The sequence below is a fragment of the Ambystoma mexicanum genome, chromosome 8, assembly GCF_040938575.1.
Source record: "Ambystoma mexicanum isolate Mex_15411 chromosome 8, UKY_AmexF1_1, whole genome shotgun sequence".
NCBI lineage: Eukaryota > Metazoa > Chordata > Amphibia > Caudata > Ambystomatidae > Ambystoma > Ambystoma mexicanum.
In genome coordinates, this window is record NC_090929.1 from 993,171,104 (window position 1) to 993,198,753 (window position 27,650).

The 27,650-nt window shown below is 45.8% G+C and overlaps 1 protein-coding gene across 1 annotated transcript in view; it reads right to left on the reverse strand.

The window, feature by feature from the left end:
- VPS13D (vacuolar protein sorting 13 homolog D) overlaps positions 1-27,650 on the reverse strand; it is a 3,263,180-nt gene that overhangs the window by 544,564 nt on the left and 2,690,966 nt on the right. Inside the window, exon 55 of the mRNA XM_069610908.1 lies at positions 11,267-11,375. Within this exon, the coding sequence (XP_069467009.1) occupies positions 11,267-11,375 (109 nt within the window). The remainder of the gene's footprint in view (positions 1-11,266; positions 11,376-27,650) is intronic.

Here is a 27,650-nt window from a genome sequence, read left to right on the forward strand (position 1 = left end):
AATGTAAATTCTGGGACCTTGTGCTATTTAGTACACACTATTAATTCTGACACAACACGTGTTCTGCACAGGCATCTTTTTTGGTCCTTTTTGGACAGGCATCGGTCTTAAGTTGTAAAGGATGAGAGGTATCTGGATGCCTTAATATGGAAGCTTGGTTTAGTGTTTCAAAAGCCTTTCCTGACAGCTCACCCAATTCAAAGGTAACTCCCTTTTTCAATAGCCTCATGATGGGGATGACTGTATCAGAAAAGGAAGGAATAAACCTTTGTTAGAATTGGCAAACCCCTAGAAGGATACGGTAGTTGTCTGAAACACACACTTTTCCAACTTGACAAACAACTGATTTTCGCTTAGTCTTTGTAAATCTGGCCATACATGTTCTTGATGTAGTACCACAGACTGAGTATATGAGAATGTCATCAATACACACAATGATGAATACATCAAGAAAACCCTGCAAAACCTCCTGCATAACCACTGGCGCGTTGCACAAAATTAAAGCCATCACTAAATACTCAATCAGACCGAACTTGGTGCGAAAAGCAGTCTTCCACTCATCCTCTTCTTCACCCGCACCAAATAATAAGCAGCCCTCAAATCAAACTTTGTGTACACTTGAGCAGATCTGATTTGACCCAATAATACTGCAACCAAATGTAAAGGAAATCTATTCTTCAGTCACCTTGTTTAAAGCTCTGTAAACAATGCATGCCTTTAGTATACCTTCTCTCTTTGGAATAAAAAACAAAAGGAGGATGCAGGGGATTGAGATGGCCTGATAAACATTTGATCCACATACTCTCTCAAGTGTTGGTTTTCGGATTCCGCAAGAGCATAAATGCGATTACATGGCAATTTTGCTGATGGCTCTAAATCGATTGTGAAATCATAATGTCAGTGTGGCGGTAGGGTGCCAGCTTTCCTTTTATGAAATACATCTGAATAGTCTTGGCACCATGTAGGCATCTCTGTGTTAATGACATACGCGTAATTCATGCCGACCAACAACTGAGACAGAGGCCTCTCCATATCTTCACTGTGTTTCTCACACAGTTTCTCTCCATCATAAAAGAGTCCGCCCATGAACTAGCACCCTTCATCACAGCTCTTATAAACACATCCTTCAGCACAGGCATTTACCTGATAACCTCAAGGATGCATGGGTTTTACCATTCCTGAAAAAAACAACATTAGACCCTAACACACCCACCAATTATCGACCCATCACAACCATGCCTTTCCTCCTCAAAATCCTTGAACGTGCAGCATACCTACAGATACAGGACTACCTGGAGTGTAACAATCTCCTTGGCCTCAGGCAATCTGGCTTCCGTCCCAAGCACGGAACTGAAACTGCTCTTATTGACCTCTAAACACAAATTGAGGATCTTAAAGATAAAGGCCAGATTGCCCTCCTCCTACTACTAGACCTATCCGCTGTGTTCGATTTAGTGAACACCAAATCTTGTGCCAACACCTCAAAGCTTCTGCTCACTTCTCAGATGAAGCCACTACCTGGATCAAGTCATTTCTGGCAAATAGATCCATGAGGGTATTCTCCTCTGCTGACCCATCACCTGTATCATGCGGGGTTCCCCAAGGATCTTGCGTGTCACCCACGCTATACAATGTGTTCATTAAACCCCTATTTGATATACTTGCCTATCTGGGTGTCACATACACAAATTATGCGGACGACACCGAGATACTCCTCCCTATCACAGGTGATCACATTGTGGATTCCAAAGCCTTAAACAATTTTTATCAAGTCATCCAGGCCTGGCTGGCTCAACATGAGCCCCGTCTTAACGACGATAAAACAGAGCTCCTCATCCTAGGTTCACCCAACCGACTTGGCCGACTAAACCATACCTTTAAATCCTTCACCATTGATGGCAACTTTATATAGGTCTCCAATGACACCAAAACGCCAGGCATTTACCTTGACTACTTTATCACTCTCAAGGCAAACCAATGCTGTGATCTCTGCATCTGCCTATACATGCAAACTAATCACAGCGTGTCGCCCTTTCCTCACCACTGCGAACTGCATTATCCTAGCCAGAACCTTAATCATGGCAAAACTAGACTACTGTAATGCTCTATACCTAGGGACCAGTCAACGCAACCTCTGCAAACTCCAGGTTACCCAAAATAATGCCATTAGGGATGCGCTGAACATCCCCAGAAATCAACACATCTCGGACACTCGGTGTAATCTGCATTGTCTCTCTGTAGCACAAAGAATCTCTCTCAAAACGCTTGCCCTCACACACAAGATTCTCCTCTCATACCTCCAGTCGCCCACATAGAACAGCCCAAGTCCACAGTCTATCCATACCCAGATTCAAATTACAGAAATCTGGGGGCGCCAGCTTCCCTGTCCTTGTTTCCAAACTCTGGAACTCTCTGCCCCCCACACTTAGAGCAGAACACTCATTCCAGACCTTCAAGAACAAAGCCAAACTGTGGCTCATTGCCCTAGATCTACATTAAATCTCGATGCTAATTATGCTCTGTAAATTATCTCTGTAATAACCTGCTTATCTACTTGTACCCTGTAAATGCTACCGTTTGTAATTGTTATTGCACAATGTCTATGTAACTTAAGATATGCGCCCAGATGCCCCCGGGCCAGGCGCGCTATACAAATAAAGAAATACAAATACACTGTTTAGCCAAAAAAGACACTTATCGCCTGCCAAACTACTGTGGGGTTATGTTCAACCAACCATGGCATACCCAATTTGATTCTAAACTCTGGGCTACTATCAAGTCAAACACAATCCTTTCTTCATGATTGGGAAATCAACTCATAACCACTGTTTGTGTCTGAGTGGTGATTGGTCCCGATGTTACCAAAGACCCATGCACGGAACCTACCGGTTTAATGATTTTCTTCGGCTGTAACGAAATCATCAAACTCTGGGTGTAATCTACATCAATGAAATTACTGGTAGCCCCAGAGTCAATCATGTCTGAAGCAGTAACTGTGATTTCCTCAAATGTTAAAGTGACCAATATGAAGATATGTGGTTCTGCTTAAGGGGAGTGGAGGGTGGAAGGGGTATACGTATGACCTTGTACCTTTAATTCTGGGACTGTATCTGCCCCAGGGATCGATCCCTCGAAAAAACGTACAAACCATCGGGTAAGAGCAATTTTACGGGACAGCCATCGGGCAATAGACATAATATTACCTTAAGCTCACACAGATTTATGTGTTTCTGGCCAGCAGGTTGTTATTCAATAAATCTTTATTGGCACATTTGGAATACACCAAGAAGTTAAACAAGATTCTCACATCCTTGTACCAGTTAGGGATGCATATGAAGAGGAATGGTGAGTGCATGGAGATTTTCCTCAGAACTCTATCGTGAATTACATTAGGAGTACATTTTGAGAATTGTACAATAGATTATTATTATTATTTGTTTACAGAATTCTCATTTAATTGGAGCAATTACTTCTTGTGATTATACTGTGCCAAGCATACATCGCCAATACAATTCCTTTCAACCCTGGATGACTGGTGAGCTACCATCGGTTTATGTTACCCTTACCGATATAACCCCGATGCAGCACCTTGCCCCAGGCATGCTTTTAAATGAACAGAAGGACACTTGCAACCTGAGCACAGCTTTTAGAGGAGAAAATGAAATTAAATTTATTGTTTAAACCACACCACACCCTATGGTGCTTCTCATTTAAATAATTTGGATGCCATTGGCCGCATCCACTGGGCTATCACATTGCGCCTTCACTGCAAACAAATCCAATTTTGTTCTAATGTTCGACTATTAACTGACAGCAACTTATTAGGCTATGTGTTTCTTCTTGTTTTGTTCTTCCTGCTACCCTCAATGCACAAATGATGGGGTATGTAAACATTTTGTTTAATCAATTATTTTTGGTTTACTGTGAACATCGTACAAACAGTTGTTGGGACTATTTGTCAAAATTGCTTTTAGTGTTTGTATTAAATATAATATAATGATCATTTCTGTCAATTTTATTAACTATTGGATGATTTTGCCAGCCTTGAAAACAACGCTTGCCGAAACATGTGTCGGCTGGTATCTCTTTCTAATAAAGACATTGCAATATATGCATATTGGTTGCGTCTGATTTTTGAAAAAGGAATTCAACCACTAATTTGGATCTACTTATAAATATTGGGCAGAGAGCATCATGCCAGTCATATATTATCAAAACTGTATAACATGTAGGTGTTGATGGGTGTGACCACTTCTTGATTTTGGCGATCGAGTTGGCCCCAATCTAAGGATACAGGGAACATATCGCACATCACAGGGTCCTTACCCATACCCATCTATTTGTTCTAATACAAAAGGTCCTACTTTGATGTATTGTCGGCATCTTCTTAAGTATGTATTTGCTACTTACCTTGTTTTTGCTTGTGATGCTAGAAACGCATTTTGGAGGGACAGGGGCTCCTAGTCCTTGTCCTACCACTTCTATGTGTGCGTTTTCTATATGTTTTCTGTTACTGAAGTACAGCTGGACCTCTAGCAGTGCAGCGCTTCATGCTTTCCTTTTGGTGAACAGCACCCATGGGAAACTCTTATGGCACCCATGGGTGAGGGTACACCCTCTTAACCCTTATGTGTGTTTTTGGTCACCTGTGTGTTGCCCAAAGAACACGGTATGGGCTGGTGGCAGCTATAAACTGACTTGGCAGTGGTTCTGAGCGTACTCCATTTTGGAACACCCACGCCCTGCCATAGGAATCAATGGATTCCTGATAGACGGCAAGATGGCCCCTGTGGCCTATTGGTTTCTATTTCCTTTTACCTTGTTCCCCAAAGTCCTGGGAAGCCCTGTCTCCGTTCCCTTCCTCCTGAGTGGCTGTTGGGTGGAAACATCATATGTCTCTGTTCCCTTTCCTCCTGACTGGCTGTTGGGTGGAATACCATATATGGCTCTGGGGCTGCCTTCTGTCAGACTGACTGGAGTTTACCCAGGGGCTGTGTGTTGTGGGTACACCCTAGGGGTGGGGCCTGTATGAATGGAGTCTGAAGTGAACTCACATTCTGTGTAATGGGTATCTGGTTTCTGTGTGTGTGACACAATGAATGAGAGAGCCGTGACTGAAACTGACATGAATGGAGTGTAGTGTGCTGAAAGGCTGCGTACGTACCCTAATCCACTTTCTTTGTTATGGGTGTCTGGGTGGAGTGAATGGCCCGAGAGCCTGATTGGCTGCCTGCCTACATAAATGTCCTTCTGCGTGATTGGCTGACTGAGCTTGGCTCTGCCAGAGTGAATGGGAAACAGATGTGTATATCTGGGGACCTCTCACTTACCAATTTGTTCAAAAGCTGAAGTCAAATCTGACGCAGGAAGAAGCTGTTCCTTGAAGCCCAGCTGGAGGAGAAGTCTGCTGCTGCATTTTCTTTGTGTAATCCAAAAGCTGCTTTATTCTTCCAAAGGCTAATCCAGAGAGGACCTGCAAAGGAGACCTCTCCTCGAGCTACAAGGTACCATTGTCCAAACTGCTACTCTTCATCGAAGTATCCTGGAAGCCAGTTCTTTGTGACTGCCGTCTCCAGAGGTGCGTTTTGTAACCGCTGAAAGCTGTTGCGATCTACCGCTGCCCAGAAAAGGGGCTACCCTGGCATAGTGCTATCTACCGCCCAGAAGAGGGAGTACCCTGCCATAGTACTGCTGAATTCCAGGAGCTGCGAAAGTTCTAAACTGTTAAAGAACATTTCGAGGGACATACTAGCCATCATCACTGATCACTTTTTCCCACCAGAGAGAGTCCAGAGTCGCTGAGCTCAGAGGAAGGTCATTCAGTGGGTTTTCTGCCACCAGAAGCTAACAAAGACATAAAGAGGGTCCAGACTTAGTGAAGGTCAGAGGTCCTGGTCGAGTCCAGGCCACCAGAAGCCGTCCAGAGGTCCGTGCTGCGGCTGCAGCACCAAAGAACCAGAAAGTCAGAAAATCGCAACATTCTGAAACCCGACACCAAAGGTGACCTATGCACCATCGCCGCCAGAAGTCATCGAAGGGTGCCAGGGGTCTTACTCCCATCTGCCAAGCCTTTAAGGAGCCCACGGCAAGTTTCATCTTCACAGGACTTCTCAGTCTGAGAAATCGTCGAACAAAGGAGAGCACTGCCAAGAGTAAAACTGCTGCACTGCAGAAAGACTTCGGTTCAATTTTTCTTGTGGACTCAGCATCCCAGTGGCTCCTTCTTCCAAGGGCAGGTCCATCCTCGGAGGGAATCGTCGTTTGAAACCGAGAAACTCTGTCAAAGTTACTGTGATGAGGAAGAGGTTCTTCTAGCCTGAGGAGTCGTCTTGGGGTCCCAGATTTGTCTTGGATCCTGTTCTCCTGTGGCCTCTCAGGTACTTTGGGGGCGGTAGAAGCTTTTAAAAGAAAGCCAAAGATTATTGAAAATTATTGGACTCGGCTGTAAAAGACAAGATAAGTTACTCCCCAACTTTTCTCTTACAGGTTGGCCAAGTGGGGGAGTGGAGGGGGAGATCTTCACACAGAATTGTATATCTAATCTAAAGGAAGCATTGTGCCACTATTCACAACTAACCTGCCTTTCTTCCCTGTTCTATGCTGACACAACTCACTTAAGAATTCACATCCCTATTTAAAACTGCCTGCAGTTACTGCATCTCTTACGAAATTTAAGTATTGTGTGGTATCACAGAGTGTATATATTTGCAATTCTTTGCATATGTTTTTCCAAGTACAAAGTGTTATTATGCAAATGTATATATATTACTGAATCTTATTTTATATAAAGAAGGTGTGTTATCACCTAACAGTGTGTGGACATTCCTTTGTGGGGGTTTTTGAGATTCACTGTACTTAAGAACCAGCCTGCATCACCTCCTGAAAGCTTAAGCCTGGCTGCTCGTCCATTGCTACCAAATTGAGAGCCTTGGCTGGAGTGTTCTGTGCCTTTATCCTACCATACAGAGGGCAGAAGTACAGATAACCCACTCCGGTCTTTACACGGTTCCTGCCAAATCCCTTGTTTTTGATGGGTTCCTATACTTCTGCATACTAATATCCTGTCTGCCCCCCACCCCCTGTTCCTCCTCCTTGTCTGCTCCTCCCTCCTACGGTTTAGCTGATATCAATTATGTTGCCTTCGGCTGCACTACCCTGCCTTTCCTTGGGCCATCGTCCTGTCTTCCAGTCTTCTATCAGCAAGAACACTTCAAAGGACTTAAACATTGTCAATTGAAGCAGATGGTTTTCTTCTTCAGGGTTTTTGTCCAAGTTGGTTTTCATCTTTGGGGGTCAACTTGGTGGTAGTCACCTTACATCAGGGTGGCTTCTGCATAGGGTCACACATTATTTACCAGAACAAAGGCCAAGAAACCCGATGGGGGGCCCAAAGAAGTGGCCCTAGAATCATCAAAATAGGGATTCTGGCTTGACACTATTGTTCCTATCTGTGGCAATATACTTGCAAATACCACTAGCGGAATCCCTTGAGTATGTTGCCAACAACTGTGAGAAACCCAAGGGTTTCTTCACACCTACTTCCCTTGGTTCCTCTTCTCAGGTGGCCAGGGGAAGGCCATCACTTTTGGATCCTGCAATGGAGGATCACCTGTGTGGAGGGTCCTTGAGGATTGGGAAGAGGGTATCCACGGGTGAGACATGTTATCCTCCTTTCCCTTATAAGGACCAACCGAACCCTCCCCCGGCCTTTATGGGATATTACAACATATCTTCCTTCATTTTTCCCTCATGTAACCCACTACAGTACTGGCACCAGGAGGAGGCAACTAGGAGCAGTGAACACTAGTAAGTAATCCCACCACTCTAGTACTAAGACGGGGAAGAGATCTATAGAGTGTTGTAAAGGTCAGGCATGTCCCAACTGCTCCACTAATTGCGATCAGGCTATTACAATTTGGAACTCAAACCAGCAACCTGTCAAGTGGTTGCAGGTGTATAAGAAGGGAAGAGACCAACAGACCAGCAGGGAATCCTGAAGGCGAGGAGGCAGCCGAGGTGGGTCCTGCAGGAGAGCCAGGATGCAGGTAGACGACCCCAAGGAACTGTAGAGTCCAGGGCCAGGGGGGAAGCCTCGATGGTCGGAGTTGTGCAGAAGGAGCTGCGGACAAAGAACAGAAAAGGCAAACGCCTGACAGCATCCGCAGAGAGAAAGCAGAGCCATCAGCAGGATACCAAGAGAGATTGAAGTGCGAGGAAGACGTTCAGGCGCAGCTGAGACAAGAAGCACAGCTGCCCGGAAAACACACCACGGTCCGGTGAGGAGGGAGAATCACTCGAGCCGGGCCGCTCCTGGGAGGTGTGGGGGAACCAAACTGAATGCTGAGTGAACAGAAAAGCATGTGTGTGATGAGACCAACCCAAAGCCATGGTTTGAGAGGAAATTAAGGACAACATAATATGCAAGCAGCAAAGTAAGAGACAACAGGCATTGAATAAAGAGTTAAATTGAAGTTTTTGGCAAAGCCATGATCTGATGACAAGTATGTCAACTTATATGTGAACTTCAGATATTGCCTATTCTAAAAGCAACACACGAGTCATGTGAAATACTGAATTCTGTGAGTATGAAAGATTGCGAAAGAGCTGCAAAGCAAAGGTGTGGGGTTTGGGGGTGGGGTGGTTTAAACAAAACCATCACAAAGTGAACTATCTGCATAAAGACAGTGTGGTAATGCCAAAGACTGGCAAAGTATATGTGATGCATTGTTGCAAAGCCAAAAGGTGGATAAGAAGAAGCCAAGTGAATGTGAAACTTCAGACAGGTACAGACACGGAAGAACTTGTGTGGGCTAGAAAACCTAAGGTTCCTGGTTGTGCGACCTGTAATGGGTGGAACGTGTGGTCTGACAACTGTGCCTAGATGAGCGAGTCCCAATTGTGAAAGCTAAGGAGGTTGCTGAAGTGAAACAGGAGAGGGCAATCTGATTGAACTGTTAAGAAACCAGGGTAAAGTTGATCTGGAATCATTTTGAATACTGAAAGACTGAGAATAAGTACACGCTGGCTGTCTTGAACTTGGGGAAGGGAACCCCAAGGCTTTGTGGAATTGTCTTGTACTTGTGAAAGGGGAAGCTGCCAAGTAAGAAAGAAGCTGGAAGAAGCTCAGAACGTTATTTCGAACACTATTTCTCTACCCATTGTTTAGCTTTAGTTGTGAAGGCAAGCATAGGTTTTGGACACAGACAGACTTAAGTTGAACTGTCTGACTCAGACTTTCCTTAGTTTCTTTAGGTGGGGAAATTACACCTTAGTTTAGGGCAAGTTAGGCCTTCATCTATCCTGACATTTGAGTTAAATCAAATAAGTCTGTTTAAACTTAGAATCTGTTGTCTGTGTCTTGCTTCATGATACCTTCACACAACCAATGAGGCCTGGATGAAGTTATTGGAAGCCTTGATTTATGATAGATAGCCACTGTTTACTCTTGTTTATTTTTAGGGACTACATCAGTCTCCTAGCCAATCTGCATTAAGCTTCATACATAATCAAGTAAACTCTCAGTTGGCAAACTGATGTTGAAAGGGGATATAGCAATTGTTCTACTAAATTGCACATTTCCCTTTTAGTTAACTTGTAGGTTGATTAATAATCTTACAAAGGATGGTCCTAACGATTTAGCCTTACAGCATTGTTCACTGGAACTAATTAAACACCCAAACTAAATAAAACATTATACAAGACCTGCCACTGCTGCAATCAATTGGTCTATGGCAGTTGTGGCTTGTGTATACTGCTTCCTCCTTTAACCCCTTAAGTGCTAAGGGTGAGTATGCATGTCCTTTTTGCATAGACTTGATTAAAGCTCAGCAGTTAAGTGGTTTTAAAGATACTTCGTTTGTGCTAATTGCTACATTATAATGCATTGGGCCTTATCGTTCTATCATATGTTCAGCATTATTTGAATTGTTCCATTGCCCCACTCTATAAAGAAAAGACACATTATTGTCCTGGTCCAATTTATTTACATCTACTGCATTTACATCTTTATGCATTTAAAACTGGTCTTTTTTTTAAAAGGGGGCACAATCCTTGTACCCTTGTACCTTTTTATTCGTTGTGTCCTCCTTAGTCTTTTAAACATTGTCTTAGCTTATTCCCTGAATTGGCAAAATCAATGTAAATGCAGTGGATAAAAATGCATTATGTAAAGAAATGTCACCATCGTCCTCATGCAGCCCTAGAAGACGCACGTTTTTGGTGACTTAAAAGGTGCTCTTTGCAAAAGAGCACAGGGGACTCTGGAAGTAGCATTGGACATGCTTTCTGTACATTTGAACTGCAAGACTGAGTCCAGTGTTCTAGAATGACGTGAAAAATCTATAATAAAAGGGTCACTAGACCAGTAAATCTGTTTCACACTGATCAGATGTTGGAAGCAAATCACAACATCCAAGGGTTAATATGAGAAATACAGGACATACAAGCATTAAGATAAAACATTTTCACCAAACGTATATCTCATTTTAACATATACGTAAAGCTTGTACCAAAAGAAGCATGTGGTGTACATGTCTACATATAGACGCTAGTCTAGTATCTCCAACAGTAAAGATCCATTTACGCATTACTATGCACTTTTGCAGAATGGCAACTTTATCAAATTAGTTTTTGCTGCTTTAATTTTAACCACAAACTGGTATATGGCAGGTTGGGGTAAGGTATATAGTGGGGGTCGAAGGAGGGGTTTGTAGGGATCTCCCCTGCTGTTTATGCTAAGAAAAAGCAGCAAAATCTGACTCCACAAAATGCGGCAAAAATTCATAGAAGCATTTCCATAGCCACTGTGTGAACATACGGATGGGCATGCAGCAACAACCATGCACGTATATAAAAAAAGAACAGAACCAGCAGTGAGCAATGGGTGTTAATAAGGGACTCTGAGGTAATACTCACATGGTAGGACATCTACCGCCTCACAAGGCAATTTCAACTTTTGGGTTATAAAGAATGTTTCAGTTATTGTCTGTGGCTAATGTTTCTCAACTAAAAATGCAACAGGCAGGATGTGAAATAAAGGGATTGCTTGACTTAAAGAGCCAGTAAATAGAAAGCAAACTGTGGACTTAAAATTCACAAACTGAAGCCTTAATCCTTCATCAATTCAAGCATAAACACAATCGTCTTAAATAAGACACTTAATTACTGCATTTTAATTCTAACAGGTTACGTAGAAGACAGAAAGTGAATTAGATTATTGTACTACAGTAACAGAAATATAACATTGCAATGCCCAGCCAGCACATACCTTTTTCTTTAGTATGACCCGGAGTGTCTTTGGTTGGACATCCAAGACAAGCTCTGCATGGGATCCATCCTTATTTGGAGCAATGGGCCTTCCACTTCCCTCATTAGAACTAAAACATCAAGACAATGTTAAATAATGCTAAATAAAATTGAGTATACACCTGAACTAATAACTTAGTGATTTACAACTAAGGATAGGGAAGCTCAACAACTGTGCAAAAAATGAAGGCAAGTTTGCCTGCGGTGTAGGCTGCACTCCCTAGATACTACAATGTGGTTATATTCAGTGAGTATGGCTGTACATACCTTTAATTCAAATTATACGTCCAATGAATACCACAAACTTTGTTTTGTTTTTCTTCATTAACCCCAAACTGGCTTATTTTAATTGAAATAATTTGCAGATGCACCTACAGCCGATGCATATCGGACTATGAAGTCCTTCTTCAGGGCTAATAATGGTTATCTTTAGTCATACAAGTCAAGTCATGTGTTGCAACCTATGTTCAATAATCACACAGTTTGCGCAAATAGTTGAACCAATGTATGTTAGGCAATGGTTACCACGTTCACAGTAATAAAACATTCAGAAAGCAAATCGATATTATGCATAAAATCAAACAGTCATCAACTAAATATCCGTAAAATAAATGCACAATGGCCACAAGACGAACAACAAAAGAAGAACATGTAAAAGAATGCAAAAGAAATATTTCCGAAAAATGGTACGTAATCAACGTTCTTGAGACACACTACACTTTATCGTGCTTCTGTGGAGTGATGGGCGTGCATTACGTATTATCTCCTGCTGTGCGTTCATGATATTCTTAGTGTCTGTGTTAATGTGTATTACTGCGTAATCCAACACTTCGTGGATATATCAGGTTGACCCATGCTAAGTGCTGTTATTATTGTAGGGACTTCTCATGGTTAGTATCCTAATCACCTAACTCTTGTTGTCTGACCTGCATGGGTAGTATTTCTCAATCTTTTGCAACAGACTTTGCCGTTCGGAGTCTCGTTCCGCTATAAAATGGTATGAGAAACAAATTTAGGACACATCTCTGTATAGGATTGAGATCTCGTGGTATGGAAACATTTTCAAAGAACTTCCAGAGGTAATTGTATGTGTAGACCGGAATGTCTGGTCGCCGCTCTGCAATGCGGAAGGCGCTCGAAACGGGTACTTGAAGACAACAATGAGTCACCATGGGAACCGTGTCTTCATGGCTTATTGCGAGTTTGCTTGGAATCGTGCAGTATGCTGTCGGCCATCTTGGAACAGTGTAGCTAGCCCTGTGTATGGTGCCTACTTCTGCGTTATGTATGTAATTTATATCAAGAGTGACGCAAAAGTGGGGAGGGACTGAGAAACACACAGAGTGGAGAGTGGAGACTGAGAGAACCCCAGAGTGGAGAGTATGAAAGATTGAAAGAATCCTAGAGGGTAAAAAGACAAAGAATCCCAGAGTGGGAAGAGACGGTAGGAGACCTTGGAACACTCGAATAACATCCCAGCGCATCAATAACTGTCTTTTGGGAACTTAAACTATGGGCAAAGGACTTTACTAAAAGAAACAGGGTTGGGGCCAGTAGCCATCCATGCCAAAGACTTTCTTTTTGTTTTGTTGTTTTCTTTATCAGATATGGGAAGTAAGCAGGTTAGAGCAGTACTTGCGACAGAGGACTTTGTTATTATTTTTACAGACATCCTGGCGTGCACCCTTTTGACTTTCCTTTATATCATAGGGATTGAGCTTGTAGACTTCGGGAAATATTATGTGAACTTGACAAAAATAAAACCTTTGAACTATGCCTTGTTGTCCGAGTCCTGATTCTCACCTACCACAGCACGCATAAAGCAGATCTAAAGACATGAGCCAGTCATGAAGCGCCAACACCTGAAGGATCTATGCAATGCGACTATCTTGAATTGGTGCCTTCGGAGAAGATTGTTGAGTCTCAGGTCGACAATTGGCATGAGCCCTCCATCCTTCTTCTATAGGACGATGAAATGGGATGCAATTGCAATGCCAGCCTTCCGGACTTCCTCTGACAGAAAAAGCTCAATTACTCCATTCAGTAGAAGCTAAAAATTCCTGAAGTAGGTGGGGTTCAGTAGGATGCAAACGCAAAGTAAAGTTGTTTTGTCAAGAAGGACAGGCAGTACCCCTAGTAAACAATCTGCAGGACCTATCAATCTGCTGCTTTGTCTCCTAGTGTGAATCCTGCCTCCAAAAAGAGACACAGCAATGGCTGTTTAAAAGAAAAAATAAGGATGGTTTTTGCAGCAGTGAATCCTGCAAGCAGGGACATCACACAGACATGCTTAGAGAAACCTCTATCCCTAGATTGCTGCTGCTAATGACAAGAATTCTGATACAAAGGGAAGGACTACTGTCTAGATCTACTTGTTCCTAAAGTAAATAAATACACAGAGACCTCCAGAGTTTTTTTAAAAAAGGTCTGTGCCATCAAACTGCAGTTCTACTCCTTGATTGCAAGAGAACAACCGGCCCTCTTTCTATTAACCTCACAATCTGTGGTATTGAGCCCTGCTTGAATCACGTGCCTCACAGTGTCTTCCCTAGTCATGATTAGTTGTCTAAATGGCAATTGCATATCTGCTTGAAGGTGGCGTTCACAGCCTCCCATAAAGAATGGCTGTATCTTGATAGTCTGCATGAAGCATTCAATGTACAGAAAGCTTCCTGACACAAACACTCTCCTCCCCGAAGTAATCAACATTTGATTCCCTATTGGGTGTAAATGAAGGGTAAGCTGTTGGCCTGGAGTCCACTGTTGCTGCTTCCTGTTGTTGGATGCAATGAAAATATAAGCATGTCAGATGTACCTGTGAAGAGCTACCTGGAAATCTGAGCCCTGTGCCTGTTCTTATCTCGCCTCCAGTGGCTGTTGAGAGTGTCACATGACTTATGATGTTGTTTCACACCTTTTATTTAAGGATTGGGTATAAAGTGTCCTTAGCCTGTGCGTCGAAAACCGAAGCTAATACCACTGAATAAACTGTGCAGTTACCTCGAGAATCCAGCTGGAGGTAAATGAACACAGTTGTCAGAAATGAAACCAGAGGTTATCCCAATGTACTCCAGAGGGCTACATAAGGCACACCCCTACCCGAAACACTGTTTCCAAAACCATGCTGCCACTAGCCACTGTGAGCTGGGACAGGCAGCTGCTCATGCTGCGCCTGGAAGCAGAGAGCCAGGACAACCAGGCCAGGGCCCAGGGAGTATGCAGGGGTGGAGAGGAGGAGGAGAGCCCAAGCAAGGTGCTCACCGATCCCCAGGGTTAGGCCCTCACCCTGGACTCCGACTGCCAGCTAGTCACCCTGTATTGCCTCAACAGGGAGACCATAAATGAGCTGCTCACCACAATACAGGACAACATAGGGAGCAGGATCAACATACGGACAGCTGTGCCCCCACTGCTGAAGCTAGTGTCCGTCCTACAATTCCTTGGAACTGGCACCTTCCAGCACTCTGTGGCCATGATACACAGCACAGCACACCCCACATTCTGCGCAGTGTTGGCCCAGGTGCTTGAATCCCTCCTGTGCCAAGTGCAACACCACATCTCACTGTCCACCACCCCAGGTCAATGCCATGAAGGCACAGTTCTATGCCATTGCCCAAATGCCAAATGTGATTGCTGCCCTGGACTGTACCCATGTTGCGTTGGTGGCCCCCCCCAGGCCCACGAAGCAGTGTACCATAACCGCAAGCACTACCACTCCCTGAATGTGCAGGTGACCTGCGACCGCAACCTGTACATCGTCCACTGCTCTGCCCGCTTGTATTGGAAGCCGAGCCAGAGTGTGTCATCCTGCCTACAGGCACAGCCTTACTGTGTGAGATCTAACGTGGGGAGGAGAGCTGGTTCAACAGCATTTATTAATTTGAACACTGATCTTTCTTTTTGCATACATTTATCCTTTATTCACTTGTTTTGTATAAGTGATGGGGCAGGCATTAGGTTTTGTTAGCACAGGCCATTTTGATTTGACAGACTCCACTAGGACTGCGTTATTTATTATTTGATTGTCGAGACTACTACCATTTTAGTTATAGGGCAGACTAGGAGTTTCTCCAACTCCAACCATTTCAATAAAGGTTTTACAAATTGTACCCATTGTGTCAGTGTCATACTTATGATACCATGCCTCCACTACACCTGGTTCCACCCACGATTCCATGCTCCTACGAACAGCACACTGCCAGGATTCACTGAGAGGTACAGTGGACAACTGAACTAGATAGTACTACACAAAGCTTGGCATGACAAGCAAATGCAAAATCCGTACCTGACCACCTCCCGCACCAACGCATCAGTACAGCCAAGGGAGCATGCACATGTTGAACTTATCTGGATGGAGAAGCTAATGTACACATACAGTAGCAACTATAAACACAAACATGACTACAGGTACCACAATGCAACATGCACAAAGCAATGCTGACAAATTGCCACATTGCATCATACAACAACCCTGCCAGTACCACAGCCATGCACCCATGTGTGCCCAGCCCACAATGGCGACCCGGTGGCCCCAGAAGCTCAGGGAGGGGTGATGGGAAACCCAGCATGCCACATGCACGGGGGAAATACACTGCCACATGACAGCCACAGTGTCAGCTGCACATGTCACTGACAGACGCCATGCGTAACATATGCTGCATGGGAACAGAGCACATTTGAAGCAGAAAATGCATTATATGAGTGACACAGCATGCACAGACATCGACTAGACACATGCCGTGAAATGAAGGCCCATATGCATGAACAAGATGTCTATTGCCCTCATATAGTGTAAAGCCACTCCCACACTTTACACCGTGACTAATGGATGTGCCTCCCCCAATGCCGGTGACTCTGGATACCCACAGCTGCACTAGCTATTGACCCCTATGTGTGCTCCAAAACACTGCAGGATATTGCACACAACCACGCTCACAGAAGGACCTGTGTGTGCATAGAGTGTACATTTGGCCTCCTGAAGGCACGTTTCTTCTGCCTTTAACGGACTGGTGGAGCCCTGATGTACGCTCCAGAGAAAGTGGGTAAAATTGTGGTTGTGTGTGCCATGCTGCACAATATCTGCCTGAAGAGAAGTTTTCCGCTACCCCCCGACGAGGACATGCCACCCCCAGAGAATGAGGAATCAGTGCCTGTGGCAGAGGCAAATGCACGCATTGCCAGAGATCACGTGAGGATGGGAGACTGGCTTGCCAGGGACTGATAGACAATTTCTTCTGACACCTTCACATGACACAAGCCATGCACCACTGTATGACACTCACCTCTATCAATAAAAACGACAATGACACAATCAGGAATGTCCTCGCATTGATGAAGTTGAACAGTTTTAATTATATGATGTGCCCCAACTGTCCCCCCTCCCAAAACCCACTCCCTAGCACACTAACCCCCTCCTACCACCCACCACAAACTCTCCAGTACACTATCCCCACCCACCACCAACACACTACCCCCCTCCCACCACCAACTCCCCAGCACGGCCACCAGGGCAAAAAGTGTTCAATGTTATTCACATCCGTGGCTTCTTTCCCCCATGCCAGGCGCAGGTGATCTTGAGCCCAAAAGAGGCTGGGACCGAAGCCTGGGAGTACCCTGATGCAACTCCTCAGTGAGCGTAGTTGAACATGAACCTATCGAGCCTGGCCCCTGGATATGCTGGGGTGTGACCTCTGTGCTCTGGCGGATGGCCTCTGCAAGCACATAGACCCCTATGGTCATCTCCTTGACCCTCTCCCCATACATTTTCAGGGAGGCAGTACTGGCAGCTGCCTCCACCCGGTTCCTAGTGATGGGCAGCACAATCTTGCGGGTGGCCCCTTGCAAGCAGTCACGGATTACCTGCAGGTGTTCTGTATGGGCATGCCCAATTGCCTCATGTCTCTCTGTCGCCTCTCCATCTTCTCCACCCTCTGCAGCACAGTGTTGCTTGGTTCAGTGTGCTGACTGGGATAAGGGCTGTGTATCGGGTCTGGGCACAGGTGCATAGGATGGCGTGTCGGCGTCTGGCTCAGGTGTCTGGGCCTGTTGGTGGCGGTGAAGGGTCTCAGGGGTTTGTGGCCATTCAGCAGGCGTTGACAATGGGCTGATGTCCAGCTGTATCTCTGCAGCCACCCTGTCTGGAGGTGTGTCCTCAGTGTCTGTCTCACCAGCTGCAGGAGTGGATGCAGTGGGCCTTTTTGAGGTGCTTCTGGTGGGCTGTGGTGTTGCCCTAGACTTGGCCTTGTTTTGCTGCAGTGTTTCAAGGCAGGCCATCCGCCTAGGATTTGACGGTCTGTGTCTTTGTGGGGTGTAGGTGGTGGCTGGCCTTGGCGGCCTGGATGTGCCACTTCCAGATGGGCCTGTCCCCTCATCCTCCTCCGATGCCTATGGTGATGCGTGAGTGCCGGTAGGAAACAGGCACTTTGTACCATAGCAAATGTGTCTTGCATGCTAACACACGTGGTAAAACCATGCCTGACAGAGTAGGACCTCCACACATTCAGGCAGAAGGGCATGGTTGGTCAGGGGGGATTGCATGTGGGCAAAGCATTGTGGGGATGGTTGCTGCATTGACTGTGTGACACATGGCCTGTTGGTTCTTGGCCTGTGTGTGGGAAGGGCAGGGTGTCCATGTATGTCTTGCATGCTTGTGGCTCTTCATGCCACTACACACCTTGTTGTGCGTGTGGTGGCTTACTCTATGGCACTGGCATGGCTCTATGGGGCACTGCTGTGCAGCCAGCTGGGTGGTGCTGTGTTGTACAGTGATTGGCCAGCTGAGCCCATGTTGGTTATAAGGAACTCATGGTGGCAACAGTAAAGACAGACACAAATGATCACAGTTCAAGGGTGTTTATTAAACTGTATGAATGGGTGAGAAAAACACCCAACCTAAATCTAAGATGGGATCAAGCTACGACCATCAAAATAATAATAAGGGAGTCCCAGTGGTGTCTAGTCAAAATAAAAAGGCCTATACTAAAAAAGAACTATTACCAATTCTTATTGCTAAGTGATAAAACAGTGTGGGATATTGTTCACAAGAAAAGAAAGAAAAGTGTCCACAAAATGACAATACAGCCTTTCTGCTCCGAATACTTTCGCCTGTCGTATTCATGAGTCTCAATGTCTTTTTAAACAATCTCTCACTGTGGACATCCCTCAGCCGGCTTCACTCCTGTCAACACAATGTTCACCGGTGCGCTACTGTTCACCCCAATTCACAGGCATCCCTCAGTAGAGTGTAGAGGAGGTCCCAGACATGGCCTGCACCCCAGCCCCACATTTCGAGGTACCAGGAACATACTTGCCAAGGTATGTGACGTATGAGGAACAAATGAACCAACAGAGAGCAGCTCTAGGCCTCTGCCCGGTGCCCATCAGAAGAGCATACCTGTTGAAGTGCCTATAACCAGACAACCATGGACAGGCCAGTACCCACTAAGGCAACCGTACCAGCAACTGACACAAAATGAAGACTACTTACAGACAGTCCCCGAAGAGACCCAAAGAGCTTTAATGGAAGGCAAATGGTGACGACATGAGAGCCCGAACAGACGTACAGATGAATATAAAGGACAATCGAAAGGATGACACACAAAAACGAAAACCTATGAACAATGGTGCGACAGACTTAAAAGAAGAAACAACATTGCAGCACGAAGAACGTAACCATGAAGGAAGGATGACAATACGTAACTGACTAAAATGCCTATAAATAGGCTTGGAACGCAAGAAGCCAAGGAAACGGTACTGCTTGCAATGCTTAGTAGAAGAATAGAGCGGCAAGCGCCAATTATATATCTACCTCAATGAAACACACTATACAAGTGCGACTCCATTTTGTAAAAGCAGAATTAAGCCTAGGCTGCAAGGGGCTAACAAGGCCAGGATTCATATTCCAGCTAAAGCCAAAGGAAAGAGCAGAATCGAAACTCAGTAAGAAGCAGGTCATGCCTGGGAATTCGAGGTCAACCTAAGGAAGGGAGGAGAGCGGCAACATCGAAGAATCAAAACTTCAGAGCATAGCAGCCAGCCAGTGAAGGTCGAGATAAGGAGGCCCCAGGTAGGTGGCGAGGCTACGGAAGAATCAAATACACGAAAAGAAGGAAAATGAAGCAGATTCACGATGAACAGACACGTGACCAGCCAAGGGCGAAGTTGTATCAACTTCTGATGTCACCCAGAACCCGAGGATGCCATAACTTTTCCTGATAAGAAGCTACAGTTTCGAGGCCATCCTCAGCCAACTAATTGACACATAGCCCTAAAGTACTGATTGATGGAAGGGAGGCAGGGTGAATTTTGGAGCACAATGCACCTGGGTGTCTATTCTGCATGCTGCTAATTAAAGTGGAGATTTATGTCTAGGGGTGTAACCTACCCAATCACAATGGACCAAATAATCTAGGGTCCTATAGCTAGTATAACCAATAAGACGTCATAATTGTAGTGACGTCTATCACGAGTGATGTAGAGGGATGGGCGCAGACGCCCACCCGATAAGAGTTATCCAGTCCTCACGCTCCGTTACCATATACAGATAGAGCACCTATACTTAAGTTACCTTTTCCAACGAAAAGAACTGCAAGACAAACTCAATGATGACGAATTTTGGGAATAACTGTTACTGTTAGAATGAAGATTGTGGAAATTGAAGCGAGACAGGCGATCGCATCACTGTTGATTTCCATTTGTTTGCCTGTTTTTTGTACTTGTCATTAAACTGACTTCCCATTGCCAAACAATTGAAATGTCCTTATTGATTTGTGTTGGAGTAAGACAATCCTGCACCCCATCCTCCCCTTAGGTGCAGCTATTTTGTCTTAAAAGTACTCGAGGGTGAGCTCTGATCCCATGGGCCCATCAGAGGTCGCTCCGCCATCTTGTACAAGGGTTCACATTTGCCTCCACTACAGGCCAAAGACTTTTGACTGTACAAGGGGGTTTGGCTTGACCCTCGTATGACCACTGACATTTCTCACCAGCCTCCCGAGGCCTTTTGGTAATTGTAGTTCCTACAACAACCAAAGAGTCAACTATGCGCGGGAGTCAACCTAACCCACTGCAGGACCACTTCGATTTCTACGCTTAACATATTCTCCTTGTTCAGGAGCAGGACATCAGTCAGAGTCCCTTCGAATGAGCGCCTACGTGGTGCCGGACCACTCTGACTCCGATACAACGTTCATGCACAAAAACACCTCTGTGCCATTTTAATCTTTTTTTTTAAACTCGTCTTTATTGATTTTATGTGTCAACATAACAATAAACAGTGCAACATCCCTCCCCCCCAACCCCTCCCTCCCTCCCCTTGGGGCATGTGTGTCCATCTTTCGGGGATATTTTAATCTTCTTAAATGTTGCCACTGCAACCTTGGGGTTTAACACAGTCCGGTTCCTATCAGTTCTTCTGACCCACAGGCTGTGCTGAACCAACTGGCTTTTTTTTTGCCGCTGGAGTCAAGGACGGTACCACAATGACAACCTCGTCTCCCCGCCTTGGCTATCAGTGCGGGAGGGATCCACGTACCGCTGACATCCGTCACACCATTCGCCAGCTGCGATTCCTGGTCTTATGTTTCGTTTATCAGAGGCTTCACAGGTCTGGGTTGAAAAGGACAAGGGCAATTTCCTCATATACGTCCTTTCAGCTCTGGCCGCCTTTCTCCTACGCTTGAACTGCTGTCCTGGAATAACTGCTTTCTCGTGTGGTTGTCCTTGCTCTCCGTGTGCTCTTCTGCTCCACCTTTTATCCCTGTGGGGAAGGCGAAGGGCAATCCGGTGTGTGCAGTTATTGTCAATTGCCTGACTCTGCCTGGCCCTCGTGTTGGGACATGTCGGGTAAACGGCCCTGATTTTAGTCTGTTGTCTTTCATGATGTAAGAAAGTGTTTGTGTTGGAAAAGGGGGCCGGGGGGGGAAGAGTTTTTGAATATCCTATGGGGTAGGCTGCTGAAAATGGTTATGAGGAAGGGGGTACCGTGTCTCAGCCATCGGTGTCCCACTTCCACTCCCAGAGGACACCTTATCCAGGTGATCCGCCCGCACTAGTCTACCCTCAGGAACTGGACCCAATAACGATGGCTGTATCCTGGCCACCTGGATGACAGATCCCCGGGAACTAGTCAGACAGACACCTTCAAGTTTCTCACACGGTGCAGGGGGACGTGTACTTCCATGTTGCTTGTCGGCCATGCCAACATGGGGCAGGCCAACTGGGCCTGCAACATGCTGCTGTGACTGCTGCACGGAGTCGTGGTTGCTCACGCACCACAATCCCGCTGGCACAGGGTGCACCAGCAGGGGTGTGGTGTGCATGGCACTTAGATAGGTCACTTGCCAACCCTTCCCACTGATTTAATGCTCAGGGGTGCCCTTGGTGATGTGCCCCATGGCTGCTGTTGAGGGTGGCTGATGTGCCACCCAGTCACTTCACCCTGTGGGCATGCCCAGTTTCTGGGTCTGCTGACATGTGGGGTCTTTCACCAGAACTCTCCTCTGTTTCTTTGCCGCCTCACCTGAGTCCACTCGCCCTCAGAGACGCTACTGTTTGAGGTCCCCTCACGATCTTCTAGGCGCTCCCTGGTTCTGTGAGCTTGTGAGGGGCACACAGAATGGTGGGGCCTAGTTTCTTCTCCCCTGTGGCACCCAGGAGAGTAGTCCTCTGACTCCTCCCTGCTTCCAGGGTTGGCAGAGGATCCCCCCCCACTGCCCCGATTGGGTGGAGGTTTTCAGAATGCTCTTTTGGGGCCTCATTTCATGCTGTTTTTCTGCAAATCGAACCAAATGGTCCCTTTGGAGATAGTGCTTCTGCAGATCTAATTCCCCGACTTTCTCCTCATAGGAGGCTTCCAGGTCAGAGACATCAGCCATAATATTTTGTATTTATACAGGGACGCCTGTCCATCAATTCTGAGGGGCGCAGACCTGTCAGCTCCATCATGCTAGGCCTATTTAATTCTGACGGCCTCATGGTTTCTGGCTCATATAAACCAGTAGACATGAAGTCAGCAGTGCCTTGGGCATACAAATTGGTAAGCAGGTTTGAGGCCCTTAGTAGAGAGGGCATCACACTGATCAGGGGTTGCCCTGTCCCTCTCTACTTGTTCAAGGTCCCTCAAGTCTCGATTTAACTAGCCTACTCTTTCTCCAACCTCCCTAGTTTCTCCTTCTCAGGCCCTACCTCTTGATAGTAGGCAAATGTCTCAGCCTTTTGCTCGGCTATCAGGGCTTGACTGGCCTCTATGGCGTGCTCTTGAGCTGCCACCTGCTTGTGGAGTCCATTGTTCTCCTCACAGAGGGCCTCATTATCTCTTTGCGCTACCTGTATGGTCTGGGAACACAGACAATTTCTGTTGCAAGAGGTGAACCTCCTTTTTCTGCTCATTTAGAGCCTCCATGACCTGCTCTAACTCGAGTTCCATTTGTCTCCTCTGTCCCATTAATTTTTCACATTCTTATTGTATGCAGTCAGTCCCTGAAGGTCTGACTCCCATCTCTCTGGATTGGTTTTTAATGTACACATTTCCTGGTATAGGGCCTTTTTCTCCTGATTCAGAGTGCCCCTTTGTTCAGCCAGGTCATCCCTTTGTTGCGTTATGGCACCTAATTTCTGGCGCTCTTCAAATTCTGACTGATTTTAGCTCAGTCTGGATTTGAGTTAAGAGTTCAGATTGGGTTTGCACAAGAGTTCGGTTTTCTTCAGATTTTTTCTGCATAATCCCCATATGGAGATATAGGTAGGCTGTGATTCTGACCATTTTAACCTGTTCTTCTTTAATTTGTGGGGTCATGTACAACTCGCTCAAGGCCTGATGTAATAGGCCAGCGTCTTGCCACATATCCATGTCCATGGCAGTGACCTGTTACATCATTTCTTCTAGCCAGACTTCCTCATCTTGCTGTGCCCACTCCCCTCTGACAAATTATTTGTGCAGAAGGTGCTGCCTAGCCATGTTTAGCTCTACTGTGGTCATTATGGAGAGTGTTTCTTTATTAATTTACTTATATAAGGGTAACCTCGTTCTGTTGCTTTTTGTCTAGTTTGGGGATGATTTTGCTTTAGTTTTACACACAGGCCAGGTACTTAGGATCTATGTTTTGGGGAGGAGCTTTCTACAGCGTAACACAGCTTTCTACCCCACAAAGTATCACTACCTTGAAGGTTAGCCTGCTGTGTTAAGCTGCCACGTGTGAAAACACAATCTCAATCCCCGGCACAAGCCCCCAATCTGTTAAGGATTCTGTCATGATTCCGGCCCTCATTTCCCCAGCCCTCGAAGAGGTCAGGCTGGAGCCAGGCCACGATCACCTACATGGCCCTCAAGGGCCTCTCCATCCCTCCAAAGACCCACTTGGAGTCAGACTTGGCGCTTGTGGCACCAGACTCACTCACTCCCATAGGATAACATTGGGGATTGGACTTGTAGTGCTTCGATGGGGACAAGATGGATGCCCCCACATATTTCGGTTCCCAGAACAGCATGTGCAGTCTAGTCTTTTGGGTGTGGTTCAGCCCAGAGACACCTGGGATACCCAGAGAATATTTAAGCCACGCCCAGGCTGAGAAACATGCTTTGTGTTTTCTGCACCTGCAGCGTGACACTCACCGTGTTCGGATCGGTCTCCAGTAGGCCTGAATCTTTCTTCTGCGCTCAGCTCCTGCAAGAACAAGAACACCGTTAGGAACAGCCTTACCTTGCAGTGCTTCTGCCCATCATTCATCGCTTCTTCTGTTCTGCGGGCATCTTCGGCGGTGTCATTCCAATCCCGGCAAGCCGCTTCCTAAGGAAAAGGGAAAAGAACAGAAAAAAGGCATTAGTAAGCATTCAGCAAATCTTCGCTTATTTTTAAAGACTGTACGAGCTTCAAACGCTTACCTGAATCCCAGCCGCTCTGGGGAACTCTGTCTCCGGAACTTCTCATCCATCTGCAAGAGGGAAAAGACACTCCAGGTTAGCGTGGAAACATCTATAGGCGCCACATACCACGTTTACTCACCGCATTTCTTCTTCATAACCGGCATCCATGCTGAAAACGTCGCGGCACCTAAAAGACACAGAAAAAGAACTCAGTTCAATACAAATACGAAAGGGTTGCATCGCGCTCTCACTCACCTTCAGCGCTACTCATCTCAGCAGCACGTCGCCATCCCCGGACGCAGGCCATCATCTAAGGAAGGAAAGGAAATGAAGTTAGGGAACTGTTCAAAAGACTCATTATACTTACCTGTCGGACTCTTGCCAGTGAAGTAACTAGGCAGCAACGAGCCTGCATCAATCAACGCGCCCCTGCGCTGAAAGCAGGACGGAGAGCACACTTTCCAAGAAAACAAGGTGAGCTGTGGATCAAAGGAATGGGTTGGACCCCGGGGAAGAAGGGGTTCAAGCACACAGAGACAATAGGGAGTTAAACTCTACCAATCCTGTGTTTCAGGCCCAGTCTCCAGTCGAGTAGACACCAGGGAAGGGTTCAAGGTTGTAAGAGGTCAGAACAGGCTGAGTGACATCCCCGTGGATACCAGGTGAGCCTTACAGATTCTAACTGGGCGTCACACACCAGACCAGTACTCTTGCCACTAGCCTAGGATGCAGCGCACAATTAAAACACTCTTACTTTATTTTACTAATGATTCAGACTGAGATGGCACCCAACCCGTCGCACACCCCCTTTTACAAATACCCTGGGTCACAATGGACCATGAACCAGCCCGGTGGATAGTAATACAATATTTATTTATTTTGAAAATCCAAATGAAATCACACAATTTAATGTTGGGCAGCAATCACCAGTGGGGTGATAATAACACTGTAAAATTATAAAATACACTTAGTATGACCTTCTAATATAACGTACACAAAGCACAAATGAATGGGAGCAATTTTACTTTTCGGGCAGATAGCACCAGAGATAAGATTTCCCCCTGCAATGCTGCCTGAAACCCCCGAATCTTGAGTGGATAGAAATTAGCAGCAAGGAGTAAGGTATACTAGGCAGCAAACAGAATTAAAGTCCGACCTTTCCCCTTGAAATGGGAGGCAAAAATCAGATTTTAAAACCTTTGCAATTGCATAAAACAGCACTTGGAATTACTTCTAATAATCCTTCGCACTTTTCAGTGGGAAATATTTCACCTAAAATTCTACAATCTTATAAATATGTACCTATTATCACAGAGCATGTTTGCATTAAATGTTATATAGTTGCACCCAGTATACTTTTACCACAATTTACATTTCTCTGCCGTTTGCGTCTCCTACGTGCTAGGGAAAGCCACAATATCTTGTTTTAATGCCACAAAAATTTCATTGAAACTGTTAAACATTTGCATTCCTGTGTTTCCCAGTTGCAGAAATAAAAGTCTTAAAGTTTATTAATTCAGAACAGTCTTTTGCCCCAAAAGGTCAGCATTGTCTTCCAAATAAGGCCTTTTTTTTCTTCAACCCACAGCCAACTGTCAGGCACTAGCCCTGTGTGCCATGGATTTGTCTTTGAAGCTCCCCAGTTTAAGTTGAGGGGAGGTGCTGCTTACAAAGTCGCACCTACGTGTCCCAGAAATCCATTGTAGCTGGCTGGAGCACTGAGAGTTTGATGAGGGCGTGAAATGCTTCACCCCTGCCTATTCATGTGCCCCAGATGCTGGTACACTTGGGGGAAGGTAGATCCTGTAGTCAGTCCTTTGAAGCCAGGGCCTAAAAACCTGTCCTGCTGGTTCCCAGTAACTTTATTTATTTTCTTTCCTGAAGCAGAAAGCAAGACTGTTGGCATTAAACATCCTATATGTGTGTTAGGGAGAATTCTCTGTTTAGGCTGAATTTCCTAACCTAGTGAGTCCCCCAGCAGCTTTGCTGGATTTCTGGAGTTTGTTTTTTTCTCCTGCCAAGAGTGAGACTCTTTCTCTTGGACATGATTTGTGGTGTTCCTTTGACTGTTAATGTGTTTTATGGGCTATGGGGTCCTTTACTCGATAGGGTCTCAAGTGTTTTTACTATGTGTGTTATACAGCACCCTCCGTGCCGTGACACAGGGGTGTCATAGTGACACCCCACCATAGACTCCATATCCTGGGACTGACTACTGTCTCCCAGGGCATGTAAAGTCACCATTGGCTTTACTAGTCCCAAATTATGAACAGAAACCAGTACAAACCATCATACTGTGGACGTACTGGTTGGGGCAATTCGATTGCCCCGGGGTCTGTTAGTCGAGAGGGCACGTCTCCGTCCCCCGTGATCGAGTTTTGGCTGGTGGCAGTGGATACTACTTTTTATATTCGACTGCGAATATATCTCTATGGGATTTTCCCATTGTTCGAGGCTACCTACTTGTCATGATGCCTACCCCAATGCATCCGGACCAAGTCCATCAGCCCCGGGAGCAGGCATCTAGACATTTAGTAAAACCTCAGCAGCCCCAGCTAGGGGCTATCTGGGTTCAGTCCTGGCACCCTAGGCGCCAGGCTCATAGTAGGAATCAGTCCTGGCGCCTAAGATGCCAGGCTCATAGTCATTACTTACCTCAGGCAGACCATGCTGCAAATGACTCCAATCCAACATGAAGCCTGAAAGGGACTATTTTTCTACAGGGACTATTTTTTTCTCGGGTGTGGTTCTAGGGACTTCTTACCTGGGACTACTTTTGAGGCTATTTAAACCACACCCGACCAGCAACACACGCTTCGCGTTATTCTGCATCCAGCAGCGTAACACTCACCGTGCCTGCAGCCTGCATCCAGTCTTCTACCACGCCCGCCTCGAATCCGGAGCTCCTAAAACAAAGAGGAAAGAAAGAGACAAGGTTAGAAAACGAACTTATTTCTATTCCACACCTGATTCTGGATCCATCTTGTCTCCGGACCTGTAAAGAACATAATTTCTGCACGCGCCGCACCTCCAGCTGCAGAGCCGCGCCATACACACCAGTCTTCACAGCATCCTTCGGGTCGGCGCTGCCTCCATCATTTCTTCGCCGAACTTCGGCACCTAGGAGACAAAAGAAAACCACAAGGTGAGTTGAGGGAACCAACAAATATAATTCTTACCACCATAGACTTACCTGATTTACCACCGGAGGCATCCTTTTGTGACTCTCCATATTTTCACGTGCCGCATCTGTAAAGAGAGACAAAACAACACGTTTTCCTCGTGCAACATTTACCGGACAGCGCCGGGTAATACAGACTCTTACCTGAGCACCACCAGCTGCCACAAGAGCATCTTTTCACGAGCCAGCTGCAAGACAAGAAAGGAAGGGGGGAAACAAGAGTGAATATCGGACATATTGAACTCTATGAACTTAATACTTACTGGTCCTCACCAGGAACCTCAGAGTCAATGCTCTCCGGAA